Source organism: Solea solea, chromosome 9, assembly GCF_958295425.1.
Source record: "Solea solea chromosome 9, fSolSol10.1, whole genome shotgun sequence".
Taxonomy (NCBI): Eukaryota; Metazoa; Chordata; class Actinopteri; order Pleuronectiformes; family Soleidae; genus Solea; species Solea solea.
Genome location: NC_081142.1, coordinates 24591034 through 24614329, shown reverse-complemented (window position 1 = coordinate 24614329; position 23296 = coordinate 24591034). Strand labels below are relative to the sequence as shown.

Here is a 23296-nt window from a genome sequence, read left to right as displayed (position 1 = left end):
TCTTTGACCTACAGTAGCTGTCTTTGAACTCAATAGCTGTCTTTGAACTATAGTAGCTGTCTTTGACCCACAGTAGCTGTCTTTGAACTGCAGTAGCTGTCTTTGAACTACAGTAGCTGTCTTTGACCTACAGTAGCTGTCTTTGAACTACAGTAGCTGTCTGGCCTACAGTAGCTGTATTTGAACTACAGTAGCTGTCTTTGACCCACAGTAGCTGTCTTTGAACTGCAGTAGCTGTCTTTGAACTACAGTAACTGTCTTTGACCTACAGTAGCTGTCTTTGAACTACAGTAACTGTCTTTGACCTACAGTAGCTGTCTTTGAACTACAGTAGCTGTCTTTCACCCACAGAGCTACAGTAGCTGTCTTTGAACTACAGTAACTGTCTTTGACCTACAGTAGCTGTCTTTGAACTACAGTAACTGTCTTTGACCCACAGAGCTACAGTAGCTGTCTTTGAACTACAGTAACTGTCTTTGACCCACAGTAGCTGTCTTTGAACTGCAGTAGCTGTCTTTGAACTACAGTAACTGTCTTTGACCTACAGTAGCTGTCTTTGAACTACAGTAACTGTCTTTGACCTACAGTAGCTGTCTTTGAACTACAGTAGCTGTCTTTCACCCACAGAGCTACAGTAGCTGTCTTTGAACTACAGTAACTGTCTTTGACCTACAGTAGCTGTCTTTGAACTACAGTAACTGTCTTTGACCCACAGAGCTACAGTAGCTGTCTTTGAACTACAGTAACTGTCTTTGACCTACAGTAGCTGTCTTTGAACTACACTAACTGTCTTTGACCCACAGAGCTACAGTAGCTGTATTTGAACTACAGTAGCTGTCTTTGACCCACAGCAGCTGTCTTTGACCTATATTGAATAGCTGTCTATGAACTACAGTAGCTGTTTTTGACCTACAGTAACTGTCTTTGAACTACAGTAGCTGTCTTTGACCTACAGCAGCTGTCTTTGACCCACAGTAGCTGTCTTTGAACTACAGTAACTGTCTTTGAACTACAGTAACTTTCTTTGACCTACAGTAGCTGTCTTTGAATTACAGTAGCTGTCTGACTAATGAATGTAAAAGAAAAACTCTAACATGCTAACGTGCTAATATGCTTCCTGTTCCTCCCGTTTGTCCCAGGCTAACGGCGGCTGGCAGGACGCTCCTACGCCCTCATCAGTGACTTCACCTACAGAAGGACCTGGCAGCGTTCACTCCGACACCTCCAACTGATCCTCCACACTCATCCGTACTCTGCTTCCTTCCTTCCTTTCCTTCCTTCATCTGCTGAAACTTGACTCCTAACCCCACGGTGACTGACACTCTGTATGTAGTCACACTGCAGGACACATTTGGGGACTGGGACAATGTTTTCACCATTACGGACAAACAAACCCAAAACAATTCACTCTTCCTGTTTGGACCACTGCCGCACCGTTAGCAGCCTGTGTCAAGGGGGGATCCTGATCCTGATCCTAATCCTAATCCTGATCCACACTCGCAGTTTGTACGGTTTCCACTTGATGTCCTTGTTGCCTCATTGTATTTCTCTTACATTATACATTCACACATTAGCCACCGTTAGCTTCCTCTTTTAAAAAAACACCACATCATCTTCTCTCATGAAGAATCTGTCTTTATTTTTTCTTTCTTTTGTTTATTTCATTTGTCTATAGTGCCAAAGTTTAAGCCTGGAGGTAGATTTTGATAATCACATGTTTTTAATGCCTCAACCGAGAAATTTTTCACACCATACTTTGCGAGTATGTAATATTTGTCAGGTAATATCCGAGTATTTGGCCTCTAATTATATCCAGAACTTAACTTAGAGCAGACGGTGACAGGTTTTATATTTCGCTGGTGCAGTAGAAGCTTCTCTGCTCGTCCGTGAAACAGAAATTTTATTCAACAGAAAGACACTTTTTTTACATGAGTGATGAACAAATTGAGCGCTCAAGCTGCAGAAACTGAAAAATTGATGCACAATAATTTGTAAATGTCACAGAGAAAACAGAACAGATATAATAACTATGTAATAGTCATATATGGAAACATGAAAGTGTGAGATGGTGAGAGCCAAAAACTGCTGTGTAACCAAATCTAACTAAAACAAATCAAAACATAGCTCTGATTTTTGTCACATGATTGGAATTTCACAAACTCTACGTCTGATTTTAAATAAAACACACAGACAAACTGGAAACCAAGTTGTTTCTGTACAGAATATATATGTTCAAACATATATAGAATAATTAGCATTTGCATACTTGATAGCATAAAATGGCAGAATTTTTATCCTCATACATTGGAATCAATATTATGTTTTTTTATGATTTCTCTTTCCTGTGAGCGACTCATGATGTTTGTCCGTTATTCAAAGTAAAAAAAATGCAGTTGTGTTTATATATGAATGACATGGAAAATACCCTGGTGGCACACAAATCCAGATCTATTTTTATGTCTCCATTTTTATGAATAACTTCTTATTTTTGCTTTCTTTTCAATTCTACCATTTTATGTGAATTAGCTCAATAATGACATCTATACAGTTCGCAACCTTTGCTCTTGTTTTACATGCTTGGACAGTGGCTATTTAATCACAGCCTGGTTGAATACGTGTCATATTTAAAGGTCAAATTTGTCTCAGATAGGGATGGGTATCATTTATGGACTATTTGATTATTAGCTTAATTATATAAAAAAAACTGATTATTCGGAAAATCTTGACGATACAAAAACAAATGTTTTATTAATTTTTATAAATCTTTTTATTCCAGTAGCTACCTAATTTGTGCTACAATTATATTACCACAAGGTGGCAGCAGCAACAAGCATGTAGTTAGCAGACGTCATGTATGTTTGCAGAAGTGATTACATTTGCGAGGTTTCTTGAAAGCATCTCATTAGCTTCTCTTTTTTCATTTTAAATTGTTAATAGAGTACTTTAACACGCAGTTAACTGTAAATAACTGACACATATTGCGTATTTCCACCAGCTCTACTCGACTTGCCTCGGCACGGCACAATTAGGTTGCATCTCTGCCACAAAAAAAGTACCTCCTTAACGTGGGTGGAGTCATCACTGCACGGCTGAGTGAAACTGTGGTGACTTAATTTTATATGCGACACACACACACACACACACACACAAGTGACTAGTGACTTTACACCAGACTCCTGGTAGTTGTTGGAGATTAACCCATGTTTTTAGAATTGTTAAGTAGTTTTAAGTGATCTACAGTTCAGCGCTGTTCGGCTTCATTTGTGTGTGGGACGTCTCTTCCTGTGACGGCACTCTGGTCAGTCAGTGGCCGGCAGTCTGACCAACCATCGCATAGTTTCCTACTTAGCACACTTGGAACCTCGCCTGAGCTGGTACTAAAAATAGTACATGGTACCAGGTTACTATGCTAAAAAAATTGATGTGGAAAAATGTATGTATTTTTAATCATATAATAATCATAATTTAATAATAAATATGAATATTATTATCATGATATCATGATATGACGATAACATAAGCGCAGATATCGTCTCATGTCACCATATACAGATATTGTAATCATAAACTGGTCAGTAATAAACCTACCAGTTCTTGGTTGATACCCATCCCAGGTCTCTGATAGCTGCTGTCCAGATGTCCAGATGTCCAAATGAATGTGCTGTTAAAGGTTAGCATTAGCACAGTATTAGCTCGAGATCTCGTCCGGAGACAAACAGGACTTTATTCTTCAAACATTATTTTTATTATCATTATCATTATTATTATTATTATTATGAGTGTGTTTGTATTTATTACACATGTTATGAAAGTTAAAAGATGTTTTTCAGAGATCATCATCAGACTCCTCCTCCTGGACTCACCTGCTCAGTGTTACAGTGGAGGCGGGGCTGAGCAGACTCAAACCCACCCCCCCACGTCTTTTTCTTCTTTAAGGCATACATGAGGACACGCCCCCTCTCCTTCCCCGCCCCCTCTTCTTTTAGAAAAAACGTTGCCTGTCAAATATTACAGAAGCTTCATGTGATGATGCTTTTGAAGTTTTTTGGATATAAAAAAGAAAAAAAGACACGAAGAGGAAAAAACACAAACAATTTGTAAAACATGAGATGTTTTATTTGTTGCATGTTCTTTTGTTCTTCAATAAAAAAAAACGTACTGCAGTGTTTTTGAATGTTAACTTCTTTTTTATAAGGATTTCAGAGTGAAATCGTGGAGCCTTTTTTTCCTGACAGGTTTTAACTTTTAACATCTCTGCGTATGTGAAAATGAAAAAAAAAAAGATATCAAATGGTAAAAAAAACTATTGTCTTTTTAATTCTGATGATTGAAAACCTGTTTGTTTTCTGTGGAGAAACAGAACAAAGGTTTTGTTGGTCTCTTCATTTGTACTGGAAATGCATATCCTCAAATAAATAAATACTTCCTTTTGTTGCATAAGTTTGTCGCAGTTTTGTCTTTTTTGTCGGCAACAAATTCGTGAGCGAGGGAGAAAGTTGGGGAGCTAAGGAGGCTGCAGCGCGCCCATCAGGTGGTACAGCCACTGCACTTTCAACATATATACACACATACACTACTCACAAAAGGTTAGGTGAAATGTATGGAAAAAACGTAAAAGGTTCACGCTACAGTGATATTATATCATGAAAGTAGGGCATTTAAATAGAAGCATGAATGAAATGAAATGAAATTTATTTTGAACATGAGAATCACAGATAAAGCATTTTTTTTACATGAAATTGCTCATAGAAAGTAAATGAATTCAATAAATGAAAGCTCCCTACATGTTCAAAAAGGAGAAGGAAGAAGCTAACTTATGTTTACCTTCCCCTTTTATCGGTTCATATTTTCTCACCAGCTGCTGTTTACTATATCAAAGCATCGTCATTTCTCAAAATGAGAGACATGTTTCATTGGAGGTAATTAGTTTTGGAAATAAAATAAAAACAACAATATTTACTTAAAAATAACAATACAAGAAAATATTTGAAATACAAAAAAATTAGTGAAAAGTGAAAATGAGACATTGGTCCCACCTCCACCCCATTTGTTATAATTTTCTAATGTGAGAATTTTAAACTGTCTTTTGAATTGAGCAATGTGTTTACTTTCTTTGATCGTTCCAGGTAAATTATTTCACATTAACAGACATGCACATGCTTTTGAGTGTGGTGCGCACCTTGGAATGTAAAAGATTTCCTCTCCTTCTTAGATTATAACCACTTTCTCTTTCTTTAAACAATTTTTGTGTATTATTAGGGAGTAATTAGTTTTTAGCTTTAATGAATGAATACACCGATGGCAAACTTCTTATCATCAATACTGGGAGTTAGTTCTTCCACAAGGTCAATTAGAGCCAAAGATGTAGATCGATTTGGTCTAAAACCATACTGACTATCAGTTAGGATCTCATACTTATCACAAAAACTGTCCAATCTGGAGGCAAATATCTTCTCCAAGATTTTAGAAAATTGAGGAAGCAATGAAATTGGCCTGTAGTTGGTGTAAGGATTCCGCTCATTGGCTTTAAATATAGGAACGACTTTGGCTATTTTCATTTTATTGGGAAAGGAGTCCAGTTTCAATGACAGTTTACAGATATGTACTATGGGATCTGCAATAGCTACAATTACTTGTTTAATTAAGAACATATCAATGTCATCACAATCCCTTGATGTTTTATTCTTAAAATTACTCACAATGTCAATTATTTCTGTTTTATCTGTATCTCTCAAAAAAGTGGTAGCTGGGTTTCTTTCTTCAAAAAAAATGTGAGACACCCTCCCCTTGTGGAGGGATTATCTCATCAGCTAGCTACAAAAAATCTGTTGACGCCTGCCACTACTTCATTACGGTCTTTAATTATTTCACCATTTTCAAAGAATTCACTAGGAAATCCAGCACTTGTTTTTTGTCTTCGAATAATTGAATTTAAAATATTCCAAGTGCTCTTTATGTTGATTTTATTGGTTTCCAACAATTTGCTGTAATAATATTTCTTACATTTTTTTAGAATATCCGTTAGTTTATTTTTATAAGCTTTATATTTAGTTTCTTTCTCCTCAGTTCTGTGCTTAATAAATTATTTATATAAATGCAAAAAAGCCAACAACAGTGGTGGGTGTACCACAACAAAAAAATGGCAACGTCTCAATAACTTGTCGTGTGGCCTTGAGCATCAATTATAGCTTGACAGCGACGTCTCATGCTGTTCACAAGTCGTCACGGCGACTCAGATGATCCCATAGGTTTTCTATGGGATTCAGGTCTGGAGAAAGTGCAGGCCACTCCATTTGACGTCCCCTAGTCTCCAGCAGCCGTTCCCTAATGATGCGACCTTGACGAGCTGGAGCATTGTCGTCCATGAAGATGAAATTAGGCCTGTGTTGTTCATGCAGAGCACAATGACTGGATTAATGATGTTATTCAGGTAGTACGGCTTCGTCACTGTACCATTCACAAAGTGTAGGGCAGTTCTGTATTGACGAGACACACCTGCCCACACTGTGTCACCACCACCAAAGGCTTGTCTGGATGATGCATAGCGCTCTCCCTGATGTCTCCTACGTCGTTGGCGCCCATCATTTCTGCTCAAAGTGAATCGACTTTTATCAGAGATCAGTGCTGAGGCCCACTGGCCCCTCTGTTTTTGTTTCTTCTGTTTTTGTTTGTTCGTACACTTCTAGCGTTATTGTTGACTGGTTAAGCTAACAATTTTCTCGCCCGGGAAACATTTGCTTCCATGTTTTTTTCCGACGTCTCTTTGGAAACTAATCAACACCTGAGGTCACTCCCAATTTCCGACTTCCAATTTCCAACGTAAATGTAATGTTTTCCCTTTGGAGACCAAAACTTTTCTTGTTCATTTGGTGGAGACAGGGACACTAAACTGCAGAGACGGACTGGTCTTTTTTCTTCACACGCCTCCAGGATGTGGAATAAAAAGAAAAAAAAGCAGAGTGTCCTCAGATGGACGGATGGAGACGTCAGGGTCAGGAGTCACTGCAGGACACGAGTTTACACGTTAGAAACTTGTCAGTGCGACACCTCTGGAAAACATCGCACTCTGCATCAGCGCTAACGTGGCAGCTGCAGGCCGAAGGTGTGAAGGAGGACGTGGAGGAACATGTTCACAGTTTGTTTGTTTTCTCTCTCAGTGAGTGAAAGCTGTGAGCTCTCACACGACACTTCCTCCTCTCAAACCTTCCTCACGTCCGCGCTCCTCGTCCTCCTCCACCGAGGCATCGTTAAAGTGCGTTAATGTGGAAGAGGCGGGAAACACACTTATCTCTCTCCTGCAGACGAACCTGACACCAAGTCTGATACCACGTCTCCTCACCGGAGGAGAAGAAGAACATAAAGGGTGGAAGAGGCTGAAATGTTAACGTATGGATTAGGAAGAGATTCCAGAGGGAGCGTCGGAAATGAAAGAACAGTGGGAGTGACGAACGTAAACACGATCACATGTGATTACATGGAGAAGCTTCTGTTTGAGAAGAAGAAGAAGCTGTTTAATTTATTCATGCTCTCCTGAAAAGTGAAGGCTTTGTTAAGAAGCTGATTTAAACCGTGTTAATCCTGTTCTGCATATTCCTGAAACGATAACAAAGAAACACGACAAAGACTCCACTCATCAGTCTTCATTCACTGTTTTGAGGGGAAAATATTGCAAAAATCTTAAATAGCAGAAGAAAAAGTTAAATGTAACGTATGATTTATTCATCTTTTTGACAAACTTAAGAGTTTTTGTGCTTGTAGCAGCTGCCAAGAAATGAGAGAAATAACTAGAAAACCTTCCTTGTGGTATTACTCCTGAGTTTAGATTTGTTGAAAAAAGAAAGTTAGTTTTAGCAAAAACAAAAAGTGATCAAAGCACAGGAGAGATTCTTTATTCATATTTTGGTGAAATTCTGTTGCCGCTCTTTTTTTTGCTTTGGCACGTTTGATCGTCCACACTGGCACATACCATGTTTGAACTGTGGGGGGCAGCATTGCACCTCTGAGTGTACAGCCTACTGGAAATTATTATAAGAAGAAGACAAAAGGCATAATTGTGTATTTTCTCTGGTTTCAGAAGAATCCGTTTTCTCACGACAATAACCAAAACAAAAACAGTTTTTATTCACAGTCATAATGTGATTCACTCGCTCACTCACTCACTCACACACACAGGTTTGTGCTTCAGTCACAGTGAGGACACAATGCATTCTCTAGACCCTAATCCTAAATCCAGGTCTGAACGCCCAAAAAGTCCTTTAAGGACCAACCAAAATGTCTTCACTCTATGATTTATTCCATTTTTGGTCCTGTGTGTGTGTGTGTGTGTGTGTGTGTGTGTGTGTGTGTGTGCGTGTGTTGACTGTTTGTCATCAAAGTCTTTTTTCAGCTGATTTCGAGCGTGAAACATTTAAATCAGACGCCTCAGTGTATTTGAATGTTTAGGGTGTGGGAGTTTAAAGTCTTTTTTATCTTCTCATTTGCCTAAAGCCTCCATAATGAGTGAGATATGGACCTGATCATGTTGTTCTGTAATTATATCCAAACAAGAAAGCTTTCAAACACTGCCAGGATGTGTTCTCATGAAAGTTATCTCCCCAAAACATGATGCAGAAATGAAAAACATTCATCGTTTTGAGGTGATGATCAAAGACGTTTGTAGACTGAGCCTCATGTGTTCATGTGTTCATGAGTTTTCGGTCACAGTGGAGTGGTCAGACACACGTGTGGTCACTGCAGGGCGTCGTCAGCGTCTTCATGATGTTGTCAGGATGGATTTACGTCTGCACAGAGCTGCTCTCTTCCTCCTGCTCTCTGATGTTTATCTTCTACTGTTGTCGTGAGTCTACGCGTGCCGAATATGACGTAGTCTCACTTTTTTACTGCTGTCGTGAGTCTGCGCGTGCCGAATATGACGTAGTCTCACTTTTTTTACCGCTGTCGTGAGTCTGCGCGTGCCGAATATGACGTAGTCTCACTTTTTTTACCGCTGTCGTGAGTCTGCTTGTGCCGAATATGACGTAGTCTCACTTTTTTTACCGCTGTCGTGAGTCTGCGCGTGCCGAATATGACGTAGTCTCACTTTTTTACCGCTGTCGTGAGTCTGCGCGTGCCGAATATGACGTAGTCTCACTTTTTTTACCGCTGTCGTGAGTCTACGCGTGTCGAATATGACGTAGTCTCACTTTTTTACAGCTGTCGTGAGTCTGCGCGTGCTGATTATGACGTAGTCTAATTTTTTTCCTGTTGTCATGAATCTACGTGTGCTGAATATGACGTAGTCTCACTTATTTACTGTTGTCGTGAGTCTACGTGCTGATTATGACGTAGTCTAATTTTTTTCCTGTTGTCATGAATCTACGTGTGCCGAATATGACGTAGTCTCACTTTTTTACCTTACCAGGATATAATTCTTTCGATGAAAAGGTCTGGAATCACAATTTGACAAAACAGCTTTGGAGGGAACCAGCTCACTATTTGGCTGGCAGTCCCTTCTTGGATGAATAGAATAGCTCATTAGGTGACAGTCAGTCTGTTGTGCATCCACAGAATGGCTCATTATTTGGCAGTCAGTCTGATGGTGCATTAGAATGACTCATTATTTGGCAGTCAGTCAGGTGGTGGATGTATAAAAAAGCTCAATATTTGGCAGGCAGTCTGATGGAGGATGTATAGAATATCTCATTATTTGGCAGGTAGTCTGTTGGTACATTAGAATGACTCATTATTTGTCAGTTTGTGAATGTTTAGAACAGCTCATGTTTTTGCAGGCAGTCTCTTGGAGGATGTAGGAAACAGCTCACTATTTGGCAGTCAATTTGTGAATATTTAGAACAGCTCATTATCTTGGGTGCAGTCTCTTGAAGGATGTATGGAACAGTTCACTATTTAGCAGTTGGTCTGTTTGTGAATGTTTAGAACATCTGACAAGTTTGTAAATAGCTGAAGAGACAATTTAACCCTTGTTTGCATGACATCAGCATTCATCATAAAAAGCCAACATGTGTCACTAATGTAGGATCTAACTCTCACGGTGACATGGAGGTTCAGTGGTGACATCACTGAAGTCTTTTTGTCCTTTGTCCTACAGATGAAAGGATTCTTTAAGAGTGTTCTGTGTTTCAGAGCAGAACATGTAAGAGGTTGGAGTAGACTGACCTCAAACACACATCAGTCATCCATTACCAAATCTTCATCTATCAAATTATTATCTATCAACAACTTTCTGCACAAATCCATAAAAATCCATGACAATGGAAAGGAAATACTACAACAGCGAGTTCCTCTTAAGTCTCCAGTTTGTCCGTGCCAGTATGATCAAACCCCAGAACCTCACAAATATGACTGATGTAGTCCTGGACCAGGTGAACAAGACTCCACTGCCACCTGCTGATGAAGCATCATTTAATCCTGATTTTACTTCCTCATATTTAAATTCTGGGAGCAGCTCAGTGGGACCGGATGAGAGCGAGGAACCTGGGAAAACCATGAGCATCATGTCTGAAAATAATAACATCAAATTCCACAAGGCTGAGAGTGCATGGAGGCCAGCGGTGAAGAAGTCCACTCACAAAGAAGATGATCATGAAAAGGCCAAGACTCAGGAGCTGTTCAGGTGTGTGCGCTGTATCCTCAACAAGTTGACCCCTCAGAAGTTCCAGAAGCTGATTGAAAAGATGAGAGAGCTGATGATTGACACAGAGGAGAGGTTGAAGGGAGCCATTGACCTCATCTTTGAAAAAGCAATCTCAGAACCTCACTTCTCTGTGACCTACGCCAAAATGTGCCACTGCCTTATGGAACTGAAAGTCCCCTCTTCTAGGACACCAGGGGTTAATGCAGACTTCCATAAACTGTTGATTAACCACTGTCAGAAAGAGTTTGAGATGGACAAACGTGATGATGAGATCTTGAAAAAGAAGCAAAGGGTGTTGGAAGCTTGCAAAAATGAAGACAAGCGTCAGCACTTGAAGGAGGAGCTGGAAGAGGCCAGAAACAAGGCTCGCCGCCGCTCACTGGGAAATGTGAAGTTTATAGGCGAGCTCTTCAGATTGAAGATGCTGAAAGAGCCCATCATGCACGAGTGTGTAAAGATACTACTAAAGAAACACGATGAAGAGTCTCTGGAGTGTCTGTGTAAGCTGCTCTCCACCATCGGGAAAGATCTGGACCATTTAAAGGCCAAGTCTCACATAGATAAGTATTTTAACCAGATTGGCAAGATCATCAAAGAAAGGAAGACCTCATCCAGAATCCGCTTCAAGCTGCTTGATCTCATGGACCTCAGGAAGAGTAACTGGGTGCCTCGAAGAGGAGACCAGGGTCCTAAAACAATTGACCAAATCCACCAGGAGGCAGAGATGGAGGAGCACAGGGAGCAGATCAAAGTCCAGCAGCAGCTCATATTCAAGAAAGAGGAAGGTGGAGGCAGAATTTGTCGAGACATGTGGTTCCGAGGCCCTCGCAGAGCAGGAAATGACCGAGCCACACAGTCACGAGATGGTAGACGGAACATCATGGACAAACCCAACAACACCTATGTCATGAAGATCACAAACCTCGGAGCTCTGGACTTTAACAATCCGCAGTTGGTTCAAAGAGGCAAACACATGCAGGAAGTTTGGACCAAAGGCTGCAGTGGAGGAACTGGAACTAAACCAGGAAGTAAAGATCATTCCTCTGTAAGGCAGCGGTCTGATTCCATGTCTTCAACAGACTCAAGTGGTGAATGGGGTGGAAACAGGGATAAAAGCAACCACAAAAGGGAGCCATTCAACCAATCTCATCACAGTGAAGGACAGGAAGACCATGACGACAGAGAGTCACAGAAGCAAGGAGGGAGGAACCATGTCTCACCTGAGCCTGGACACCATGTTGTTCCCCAGCAACAGAGACAGAGGAGGCGGAGACGGAGAAAACAGAGACAAGAGTAGAAGCTAAGTACGAGAGTGCCCCCCTCCTCGTTCTTCTCTTGGGTACAATGGATAATATACATCATGTGACCCTTCTCCTGATGTTCTCCTACACTGGTCTTGGTCTTGACTTGGTCTTGGTTCCTCAAAGTCTTGGTCTTGTTCGGTCTCGCTCATAGACCACAGATAAAAAAAATTTTGTCTTCCAGGTTCTTCCTTAAGCGGTGGTGATGGACAGACTGATAGATGAGGTTAGACAGGAATCTCTATGGACGATGATGTTTGCAGATGACATTGTGATCTGTGGTGCGAGCAGAGACCAGGTGGAGGAAAAGCTCGAGAGGTGGAGATATGCTCTAGAAAGGAGAGGAATGAAAGTTAGTCGCAGCAAGACAGAATATATGTGTGTGAATGAGAGGAACCCAAGTGGAACCGTGAGGCTACAGGGAGTGGAGATACAGAAGGTGGAGGATTTTAAGTATTTAGGGTCAACAGTCCAGAGCAGTGGAGGTTGTGGAAAAGAGGTGAAGAAACGTGTTCAAGCTGGTTGGAATGGGTGGAGAAAAGTGTCAGGGGTAATGTGTGATAAAAGAGTATCAGCCAGAAAGGAAAGATATACAAGACAGTGGTGAGACCAGCGATGCTGTATGGTCTAGAGACAGTGGCACTGAGGAAAAGACAGGAAGCAGAGCTGGACGTAGCAGAGATGAAGATGTTGAGGTTCTCTTTGGGAGTGACGAAGATGGATAGGATCAGGAATGAGTCAATCAGAGGAATAGCACATGTTAGATGTTTTGGAGATAAGGTCAGAGAGGCCAGAACAGAGGAGGGATAGTGAGTATATTGGTAGAAGGATGCTGGGGTTGGAACTGCCAGGCAGGAGGTCCAGAGGAAGACCAAAGAGAAGGTTTATGGATGTAGTGAAAGAGGACATGAAGTTAGTTGGTGTGAGAGAGGGGGATACAGAGAACAGGGGGAGATGGAGGAGGTTGATTCGCGTTGGTGACCCCTGAAGGGAGCAGCCGAAAGGAAAAGAAGAAGAAGAAGTCTTCCAGGTTCTTCCTCAAGCCAGAGAGGTAATGACAATGTATTAAATAGCCCCAAGGGGGCAACTCTGTTGTTTGGACGGAAGTGTAAGTGAAAATGAGCTTCTACATCTCACTGTGAGTTAAAGATCTCAGTAGAATGTGTCAGTTTTGTAAATTATTTACACAAATTACTTGAACTTGTGGTTGTAAAACGTAAACAACAGCAGTTCAGATTCTTCTCATGACTTTGTCTCTGTCCCTAAATGTCTTGGTCTTATTGTGGCCTTGCTACAGCTGGGTTTTGGTCAAAATCAACATTTTTGCTTCCTCTTTCCTGAATAAAATCAAGATTGTTGGATATTTGAAAGTGATTTTTCTTGCTCCATCTATTTAATTAACAACCTAACCTATATCTATGTCCATAGAGAACATCAGTGATTTTAACATCACAGCACACAGGAGTTGTTGATCAAATGTCTAATTATTGTCATTTCGGAATTTGAAATATTTTCATTTAGACGTAACTCAGTGACCACACAAGGCAGCAATAGACCAGCAGCTAAAATCAATGATTTTCTCTATGGACTTTGGTGTGGGAGAGTGAGTGGTTTACAAACTACAGTTTCCTGTTGGAAAAGTCTGTCTCACAGTGAGATAAAGACGTGAACATGTGACGTAGATATTGACGTAGATTTTATTACAAAAGTCTTTTGTTAAGTGGCTAAAATCAGTTGTTCTTCACCCTGCGTAACAGTAAGATTAGGGGACACAGGATATTATTTTATGCTGAGAAAACACTGAGAACCTCCAAATGTTCCACAGAAACAAGATGATGATGTTCTCGTGTTTGACGTTCAGGCCTCAGTTTTTGTCTGAAACCTGTGTCCACTCGCAGTTTTGTGAGGCTTGCGGGATGTTTTTGGTCTTTGTTTGGGATTTAATCCTCATCTGTGTGACCTTGTGCAGCTTTGAGCTGTCTCAGCAGAGCGTCTGAGCATGGCGGCTGACACAGCGAGACGTCTGCCTGTTTGGGGACAGAGGGCGTATGTAGGTCAGCCACGGGCCCACACACTGTGACAGCGGCACAGTGGCCACGCTGCCGCGCAGCAGCAGCAGGACACGGATTGGAGTGGACAGAGGGAGCCGGCGTGGGGAGAGGCCCCTCGCACACGTCAGCACCAATACTTCCTCATTTTCCCACTTAGACACTGTGACATTATCAGGCCACACAGAGCGACGTCCACACTCATTACTCTCACCTATGCTTTCTGCAGCAAAATGGTGGAGGAGGCGAGAGTGGGAGAAACGTCAGATCATGGTGAACGTCTGAAACGCTGGGATGTTCATTTGGTGGGAAATGTTGTGTCTGTGTCAGTGACGTGAAACACAAGTGAGGCTCGGTCGCAGCAAGGTCACAGTTTTGAAGATACAGAGCCACGTTGAGGGGATAATAATGCATGTTTTTTGGAGTGTGGTCGCTGTGAGCGCCCCCTGCTGCTGATACTCAACACTCAGTTATAAAAATCTTCATCAGTTCAAGTCTACTATATCTAGATGTTAACGTCTTTATCTCACTGTTAGACAGATTTTCTCAAAAGGAAAGTGAAGTTTGTAGTCCATAGAGAAAAATCAGTGATTTTAAAATCACAGCGCACAGGAGTTGTTGATCCACTGCTGCCTCCATCACAAAGTTGAAATGACCTATTTTGTCAATTCGTCTTTTGAATACCTTCATTCAGATTAACCTCAGTGACACAAAGTGACCACACGAGGCAGCAGTAGACCAGCAGCTCCTGTGTCCCCACGAGCTAAAATCGCTGATTTTCTCTATGGACTTTGGTGTGTGAGAGTGAGTGGTTTACAAACTAACATAAACTGAAGTTTGTCTGACAAAAAAATTAAGCATCTAAATTATTCTTGGACAGAGAAATCTACACCATCTTCAGTCTACAACATAAATACAATATGTATAATATATTAAACTCAGTGTTAATTCCTCTCGTCCTTTTATTGTCAGATAATAACTAGAAAAAAAGTTTGTTAAAAAAGGTTTTGTTTATAAAGTTTATTCATCAAAAGTTACGTTACACCTCAAATTATCCTCAAATGGAATCCATGAATCCCTGTAGCTGCTTATCTGTCTATCAATAGCTCACAAGTCATTTTGAATAATTACTTTGTTAAAATACACAGCCAATCAGTATCTGTGTGTTATTTAAACACAGACTGAAAATAAGTCATTTCACAAACAATTAAGTCTTCTTTTTTTTATCACATCTTTTATTAGAACAGTGGGGTGTTTTATTTGTACAGTTCCAAACACGGGCAGCTGTAACACAGTCACTGATGTCACACTGCCACCTAGTGGCTCAAACACCGCAGCTCAGCGTCACAGACTGAGTGTGAGTCACACAAACTTTAGCTTTATACACCGACAACTTCTCAGAAGTTGATGAACTCAAAAACAAGACATTAGGGCTGCGGTCCGTGGATCATTGACCCACAATTTCATTTAGTCAGATGATTATTGAGTTATTGAGAGACGTGTTCACTGCTGCGGCAGAGACCGGGTGTAAGGATGCATGGAACCAGACGCAGATTTGATGTTGGTCTTGATGCTGCTCGGCATTTTTCCTGAAAAGTTATTTTTAAAAACAGAAGAGAGAAAAAGTTATATAATAAAAATCAAAGACTTGTGATAATGTGACAAAAGGACTTTTAAAAAGCCTCTTACCGGGCTGTCCCTGCTGCTGTGGAGCCCCAGGTCCTCCCATCCCTGCCTGCTGACCTGAACCTCCTCCTATAGTGACCTGCTGTAAGGTGGGCCCTCCGCTCATCATGGGCCCCTGTCCTGGATGAGTGGGAGCCACTGGACCAGGAGGTCTGCACTTGGAAAGACCTTTTCCAAACGCCACGGCTCCGACCAGAGCGTTTGTATCAGCCGGGTTAAACGAGGGTTTGTTTTGTCTCAACGCTGAAAAATACAATAAGAATAAAAAGCTACACGTTCCTTTACAAACAACAGGAGCCAGAGGACGAAGGTTAAACCTACATGAAGTCTCTGTGTCTCTGTCGTCTCGAGGATTGCTCAGCTTCTCCAGTAGATTAGAACAAACCTTATTCAGCGCCTGGATTTGTTTCTGTACAGAACAAACACAGCAGCAGCAGCAGCTGAAGTTAGAGTTAAATACTCAACACACAAGGTTTTTACCTTTAAGAGCTTTTAAAACGCTAGAGTGTCATTTTTATATAGTATATAAAGAAAAGAGTGCAGAGAAGCTCTCTGACCTGTGCCACTTCAGGGCCGATGCGTGCTGCCTCAGTACTCAGCTGCTTCTCCTGCTCCTCCACCTCAGGGTCAGGCTTGGTTCGCAGGTAATCAGGTACGATCTCGTGGCTGAACACCGGGACTCGCTGCTCTGTGAGTTTCTGACGGAGAAAAACAAAGAGCAGAGATGAACAAACAGAAGCTCAACTCAGGCCGTCGTGGACGTGTCAGAAATACTCACCGCAAGGTCTTCATCTCTGTCCGGAGACAAGAGCAGCGGAATTACGACCTGGTTACGAAAGGACGGCGTCTTCTCGTTCTTCAGGAGTTTGTTGATGGAGTTGAGTTGACCGGAGAGAAGAGCGAAGTTGTCCAGCACTGACGGCCTGAAAGACAAACGTCACAGGATCCGACTGAGAGATCACTCCACAGAGACAACGAACAGCTGTGGACCCACATTATGGGATAGGAGGGCTGCAACTAGCAATTATTTTCCTAGTCAATTCATCTGTTGATTATTTTCTAGATTAATCGAGTACTTGTTTGGTTCATAAAATGTCAACAAATGCTGATCATGTTGTGGAGAAAAATGATGACGAGAGCTGGGAAGTTTTCAGCCCAGTGAGGCTCAAGCTTTATTTGGAGAATAACAGAAATGGAGCATGGATGCAATTAGAATTCAGCTTCTCTCATGCTGGTAAACATCTTTACAGAAACAAATAGATCCTGTATTTGTTCTGGTTATGCTAAATAATGCATAAATGAATTAATAATTGTGTTTTGGAGACCAGTTTCCTGGCAGAAATACTAATATGCCTCCATAATCAGTGTTTGCCAAACCTGGGAATGATGATGTTCTCAATGATTTCTTCGTTTTAAGGAGCAAAGAAACCAGTGTTTTTTTAAATAACTGTTATACATAAACATGATTAGCTACAGCATAATAAACAGAGCTCTTAAAGTTCCCTTAAAGTACTGTTGTAACATGGTTAAATACTCACCAGGCTAATCGCTCATATTCATTCTCTAACTTATAAATGAAACTGTGGAGAGCGTTTTTGACGTGAGCCACTCGTGAAGCCAGAGACTCCACTGACGCCTCCAGCTGCTTCTCCTCTCTGTGCTGCAACAAAAATAAACAGAAATAAACAAAAATGTCGTACATTTTATCTGTCGATACGTCGTGCGTATAAAAGAACGTTAATACAGTGAAACACAGGAGTTTATTTTGGAGCCGAAACAATTACACAATTAATTGATTATTAATTGAAATTAATAGTCAACTATTTTGACAATCGATTAACCGGTTAGAAGCTTTCTCATGATTAAAACAAGATTTCTGATTGTTTCAGCTTCTTCAATGTGAATATTTTCTAGTTTGTAGACAAAAACAAGACATTTGAGAACATCATCATTTCCAGGTTCGACAAACACTCATCAATAACTGACGTGTTAAGGACCACACGATTAGTCGCTTAATTATAAAAATAATCGACGGATTAAAATAATCGTCAATTGCAGCTCTTGTTTATTTTTACCTTTTCTTTGGTAAAGAAATTCCACGGAATTTTTACTGATTATCGTCATTGTTATGCTAGCCAGCTAACGCGCTAACAACCGTGCGAGCTAATCTAGCGGATTATCAACAGCAAGATGTATTAATCAAGACAAACAACATAAAAAACCACTAAATAATTGATCACAGTTTTATAACATCACAATTTTACCAGCAAAGCAACGTTACCTGCATATCTGCGAAGAAACCGTGAAGCCGACCGAACATAAAGTCAGTGCACACTTCCGGTTCACGCTTGTCAAAATAAAAGCTCTCTTCTTTCCGCTTTAAAGCGTAACGGCGCCACCTACTGTACCGGAGTACGTAAAAGAGTTCACAGTTGATAATAATGAATACCTTTCCAACTTTTAGAAAGAAAAAGACGTGAATGTGTGAGAGAATGAATGATTAAAATCTAATAATTAAGGCCGGAAACGATCAAATATGAAAAAAGAAGCGAGGAGGCGCTGAGGAAACACTGGATATAATTGATAAATACATATACAATTTTAGATAATATTATAAATAAACATATAAATGAATGAAACGGAAAAAGTGAAACAAATCTCAGAGTGAGACCTCTTCCTCCTCTTCCTCCTCTTTGCTCCTCCTCCTCCTATCTCCCTTGCCTCTCTCTGCTCAGGTGTGATGAACAGGAAGTGTTGTTCCACCTGTGTGTGCAGGTAAACAGGTAAACAGGTGAGGCTGCGATGTGACGCTGTTTGTCCACGCAGACACGGACATTAACGGTAATCTAAGTCAAAGGATCGTTAATCGTTAGTAATCGTCGTTAATCGTTGGTGGGCGATGGATAAACTGAAGTCGGTGCTCAGTGGAGAAGAAGCGCGTCGAGAAGACAGGACCGTGTTAGAGGTAAAACTGTGATGATGTCACTTTGAATGAACTGTGACGTCACTCCTGTGTATACATATATAAACATACACATATATAATGTGTGTGTGTTTGTTTGTTACGTGACAGACTGTAAATGAAGCCTCGTCGCTGAGCTGGGCCACGCGCATCAAAGGCTTCGTGGCGTGTTTCGTGGTGGGAGCCGCGTTCACGGTGCTGGTGAGTGCGCGTGTATGAGGAAGATGGTGATGATGACGATGTGGTTCTTCAGGTAATTCTGGCTGTGAGGAATGTTGAGTGCGCGTGTGTTCTTCATTCAGAGACAATAACTCTGTCTCTGCTGCTGCTTTTATTTCCCTTTCTCATACTTTATCAACTTTAAAGGCACAGTTCAGGTGTTTTCTTTTAGTGTGGTTTGATTTATTGACACATCGTCAGCACTGGTTTCTCTGGCTCATGCTCATGTTATCAGATTATCTACGTCAAATGTTCATGTCTTTATCTCACTGTGAGACAGACTTTTCCAACAGGAAACTGACGTTTGTAAACCACTCACTCTCCCACACCAAAGACCATAGAGAAAATCAGGGATTTTAGCTGGCGGGGACACAGGAGCTGCTGGTCCTCTGCTGCCTCGTGTGGTTACTTTGTGTCACTGAGGTCGATTCACATGTAGGATTTCAAATGCCGAAGTCGTAAAATAAGACATTTGAACTTAGTGATGGTGTGTGTGTGTGTGTGTGTGTGTGTGTGTGTGTGTGTGATGTTAAAATCAAGGATTTTGTCTATGAGCTTTGGTGTGGGAGTGTCAGCAGCTTATGAAGCGGCACAAACTTCAGTCTCCCGTCAGAAAAAGCTCTCAAAGAAGAAAATAAAGTGGCCAAACATTAAGCCAAACTTTAGATGGTGAACAACTAAACTGACATACATTTTTATGAGCTGAGTCTTTTGTTTAGTATCTTAAAACCCTGGTGTCCCTGCTGGCAGCCATTTTACTGAGACTACATCACTAACTAACAGATGTGTTTGTTTGTGTTTGATGCAGCTCCAACATGAAATAAGGTTTAAACTATCAGAAAAAGAACAACAATGTTTGAATGGTGACTCATCAAATAAATGAGCAGTTTCTTCTTCATCCTCCTCCTCTTCATCCTCTCACCTGCTGTTGGTGAGCGATAAAGTGACGCTCACATTATTTTTTCATGAGCTGCTCCACTCTGCTCACATGCCCCTGGTATGTTCCTCTAAGTACCCCTGGAGGGCACTCACATGTAGCTTGAGAACCCTCTCTAAGTAGAGCTGGTGAAAACACACCATAATTGTCTGTCTGTGTTTGTTTATTTTATTACTTCACCTCAAATAGTGGGAGTAAGGTAATATTTTTGGTGGCTGTGTGCGTGTGTGTGCTTGCCACTTTGACCAACAGAGGGCTTTATTATCAGTAAAACTGTCATTCCTGACTCTGTCCTGCAGGGGGTGTGTGTTCTCTTCCTCCCCAGAATCGGCCTCACGCTCTTCATCGTCTTTTACACCTTTGGAAATCTTTGTGCTCTGGGCAGGTGAGTGTCTAGCAGTAGTCCATAGTTTATTTATGTCCATTTGCTGATTATGGACTATCAGCAAATTTGTTCATTTGGAAATGAACACATTTATTTCCAAATATATACATATATATATATATATATACACATATATATATATATACATATATATATATATATATATATACATATATATATATATATATATATATATACATATATATAGATAGGTCACGGGGAAAATCATTTTTGGATTCCAAATTTCCTCATTTCCAAATGAACAAATTTGCTGATTTTTTCCCCCCCAACCTTTAAGTTCAGCTTTATGTGCATATGTTTTAAAGTAATGAGCATAAATAAATTTCAGTTTTTATGAAATGACTGAGCATGTTTTGTGTTATTGTTATTGATCACATGCAGCACCATGTTCCTCATGGGACCGCTCAAACAGCTGAAGAGGATGTGCGATAAAACCCGAGCACTCGCCACCACCATCATGATTGTGAGTCCACAAAGTGTCGTTAATTAGTTTGGTCCATAAATAAACTGAGACGATGCTGATCTTAACAAGCAAAGAAAGAGTGAAAGTAAAGCATACATATACATATATATATATACATATGTGTGTGTGTGTATATATATGTATATATATATATAAATACATATATATATATATATATACACATAAATACATATATGTAAAAAATTGTGAACAATAATCAGTGTTCATTTATCACTGTAGACCTGCCTGGTGTTGACTCTCTGCGCCGCCTTCTGGGTGAGTGAAGTCATGACAACTGTTCTCATTTGAGTCTTTTGTTAAAGAGAACTGAGGTTTTGAAGTGCTGTTGTATGAGGTATGGAGCGCCCCCTGCTGCTGAGGACCAGCCGGATACACAGGTGCATGCTGCTACATGCACTCACTCTCCCACACCAAATCCCATAAAGAATATCAGTGCTTTGAGCTGGCGGGGACACAGGAGCTGCTGGTCCTCTGCTGCCTTGTTTGTGCAAGTTTGTGACACTGATGTCAATCTGAACAAAGGATTTCAAACACTGAAGTCGCACATAAGACATTAGAACTTAGTGATGGAGGCAGCAGTGGATCAACAACTCCTGTGTGTGTGATGTTAAAGGTGACATAGAATGCTTGTATCACACATATATGTTAGTTATTGAGGTCTACTTACATATATTAACTTGTTTTCATGATTAAAAACCTCCTAATCGCTGCAAACGAGCCGATCAAAATATCTCCTCACTGACGCTCTCGTCAGCCGCGCTGTTTCAGACCAAAACCACCCCCCCAGAACGTGGACTGTGTTGTGATTGGCCAGCCAACGAGAGCTTTCCTACTGTCCTGTGATTGGCCAGGTACCTGGAAGTGACGTAATAGATAGGCCAGCTCTCAGATACACAGCTCCCCCTCTGGCACGGTGAATGCTCTGCATCTCAGCAGCTACAACCAGAGTAGTTCTTCTTCTTCTGCGGTTGAATGTACGCAACCGGATGTGCCCGGACTAGTGCCCGCACCGGGAGGCACCACGGCGGTGAGAGGAGTGGTGAGGATTTCTGATGACGACATCAAATTAAGGAAGTGCCGATCTGCTTCGCAGAGCCCAGGAAAACAATACAACACTATTTTCTCAGCAGTGGCTGAACTGTTTGTTCTGAAACTTTAGGGTTTCATAAACGAGGTAATGACGCAGATACACACACAAACGCAGCGTTAATTGGAGCTTCCGGTCTATGTGGCCTTTAAAATCACTGATTTTTTCTGTGGACTTTGGTGTGGGAGAGTGAGTGCTTTACAAAGTCAGTCTAACAGTGAGATAAAGACGTGAACTTGTGACGTAGATATCGTAGACTTAAACTGACGTAGTTTTTATTTGGAGAGTCTTGAGTCTCAGCAGCAGGGGGCGCTCACAGTGCAGTGAGTGCTGATTGTGTGTCAGTTCTGTGGTGGTGTATATTTTTGTATTTTTAACTCTTTTGTCGTTACAGTGGAAAAACTTTGGACTGGCTTTGTTATTTTGCATCTTACAGGTGTTATCATTTACCTGGTGAGTCACATTTTTATTGTTGTGTTTCTGATGTCAGTGTGAAGAACAGCCTCAGTGTGTGACATGAGTGTGTTTGTGTTTGCAGGTACAGTCTGTCGTACATCCCCTGTGTGAGGTTAGTCACTTTCATCTGATTTAATCTGATTTAATCTGAATGAGATTTGGTTTAAATGCTCTGTGTCTGATGCTGGTGTATGTGTGTGTGTTTGTGTTTGTAGAGAAGCCCTTTTAAAGATGTTGGCCACGTGTATGAAGTGAGTTGAAGCTTCAGGCTGGATGACGTGAAGGGGGCGGAGTCTCTTTACTGACGTGTCTGCTGCGACGCCCCCTGCTGTTCACACATGAAGACACATTTTACGTCTATTGCTGTTTCCTCTTCTTGTTTTTACCTCATTCTCTAAAAGAATCAGACATGACTGAGATTTAAGTCTGAGGGAAAAAAGTCTAACTTTAAAGATTCTAACTTTATTCTTAGAAAAGTCTGAACTCTGAGAGATTTAAGTCAGAATTCTGACGTTAGTAACAGATTAGAATCATGTTTTTTTCTCAGAAATTAGATTGAATTCTAACTTTAATCTCAGATTACTTAGAAAAAACTCCAGAACTCTTAACTTTAATCTCAGAAATCTGATTTATAATATTTTATAGAGTTTTGAAGATTAAGAATATTAAAGTCTGAATTGTGCGGTTTGTATTGTCGTTAGAAATCTGAGATTAGATTCAGAGTTCTGATTTAATCTCCAATTTCTGGGTGGAAAAAGTACTCTGAGAGATTCAAGACAGACATTTGTGAGATTATGATTCTGTTTTTTTTCTCAGATTCTGACTTTGATCTTCGAATTTTGGCTTTTTTAAATTACATTTGTAACATATGTAAATGTTTGTAATAAATAAATGTTAATGTTTTATCTCTTTTTATCGTCTAATCTGTGTTGACGCTGATATGCAGCGCCTCAAAGCTCCGCCCACAAAACACAAGTGTTTCCTCTCCGTCCGTCACTTTTCAGACAAATGTGTTTGAAATGAAGGCGGAGTCACAGACAGAAAGTTTGTTTGTTCATAAAACAAAAATAAAAATGA

At 40.7% G+C, this 23296-nt stretch overlaps 4 protein-coding genes across 6 annotated transcripts in view; 3 read left to right on the top strand and 1 right to left on the bottom strand.

Annotated features, from left to right (window-relative positions):
- The window catches only part of pbx1b (pre-B-cell leukemia homeobox 1b), an 81626-nt gene extending 77985 nt beyond the window's left edge, over window positions 1–3641 (top strand). For all 3 annotated transcript variants that reach the window (XM_058637925.1, XM_058637926.1, XM_058637924.1), the window contains one exon: window positions 1140–3641. In XM_058637925.1, coding sequence (XP_058493908.1) covers window positions 1140–1232 — 93 coding nt within the window. In that variant the 3' untranslated portion in view covers window positions 1233–3641. The remainder of the gene's footprint in view (window positions 1–1139) is intronic.
- A 6510-nt stretch (window positions 3642–10151) lies between these two features.
- On the top strand, window positions 10152–13052 carry LOC131465935 (eukaryotic translation initiation factor 4 gamma 1-like). Its single transcript, XM_058638917.1, has one exon. The coding sequence runs from the start codon at window positions 10245–10247 to the stop codon at window positions 11928–11930; it is 1686 nt and encodes a 561-aa protein (XP_058494900.1). The 5' UTR covers window positions 10152–10244; the 3' UTR covers window positions 11931–13052.
- Window positions 13053–15194: 2142 nt separating this feature from the next.
- On the bottom strand, window positions 15195–18054 carry med8 (mediator complex subunit 8). Its single transcript, XM_058638606.1, has 7 exons — window positions 17950–18054; window positions 17207–17328; window positions 16447–16591; window positions 16226–16366; window positions 15990–16077; window positions 15672–15911; window positions 15195–15571 (listed from the first exon to the last, which is right to left on the bottom strand). The coding sequence occupies exons 1-7, from the start codon at window positions 17986–17988 to the stop codon at window positions 15486–15488; spliced, it is 861 nt and encodes a 286-aa protein (XP_058494589.1). The 5' UTR covers window positions 17989–18054; the 3' UTR covers window positions 15195–15485.
- A 351-nt stretch (window positions 18055–18405) lies between these two features.
- Window positions 18406–23124, top strand: sft2d2a (SFT2 domain containing 2a). The gene is made up of 8 exons (XM_058638513.1): window positions 18406–18633; window positions 18742–18831; window positions 20086–20171; window positions 20574–20655; window positions 20896–20931; window positions 22158–22216; window positions 22302–22331; window positions 22435–23124. The coding sequence occupies exons 1-8, from the start codon at window positions 18568–18570 to the stop codon at window positions 22472–22474; spliced, it is 489 nt and encodes a 162-aa protein (XP_058494496.1). The 5' UTR covers window positions 18406–18567; the 3' UTR covers window positions 22475–23124.
- The last annotated feature ends 172 nt before the right edge of the window (window positions 23125–23296 follow it).

What these genes read in the sequence shown, in the direction of transcription:
- LOC131465935 (XM_058638917.1), top strand. Translation starts at nt 10,245, where the DNA reads ATGACAATGGAAAGGAAATACTACAACAGCGAGTTCCTCTTAAGTCTC.
- med8 (XM_058638606.1), bottom strand. Translation starts at nt 17,988, where the DNA reads ATGTTCGGTCGGCTTCACGGTTTCTTCGCAGATATGCAG. An exon ending in ACAGAGATGAAGACCTTGCG is followed by an intron (nt 16,367 to 16,446) that starts GTGAGTATTTCT and finishes TTTCTCCGTCAG; the next exon opens with AAACTCACAGAGCAGCGAGT. An exon ending in ACAGCAGCAGGGACAGCCCG is followed by an intron (nt 15,572 to 15,671) that starts GTAAGAGGCTTT and finishes ATAACTTTTCAG; the next exon opens with GAAAAATGCCGAGCAGCATC.
- sft2d2a (XM_058638513.1), top strand. Translation starts at nt 18,568, where the DNA reads ATGGATAAACTGAAGTCGGTGCTCAGTGGAGAAGAAGCGCGTCGAGAA. An exon ending in AATCTTTGTGCTCTGGGCAG is followed by an intron (nt 20,172 to 20,573) that starts GTGAGTGTCTAG and finishes GATCACATGCAG; the next exon opens with CACCATGTTCCTCATGGGAC. An exon ending in TCGTACATCCCCTGTGTGAG is followed by an intron (nt 22,332 to 22,434) that starts GTTAGTCACTTT and finishes TTGTGTTTGTAG; the next exon opens with AGAAGCCCTTTTAAAGATGT.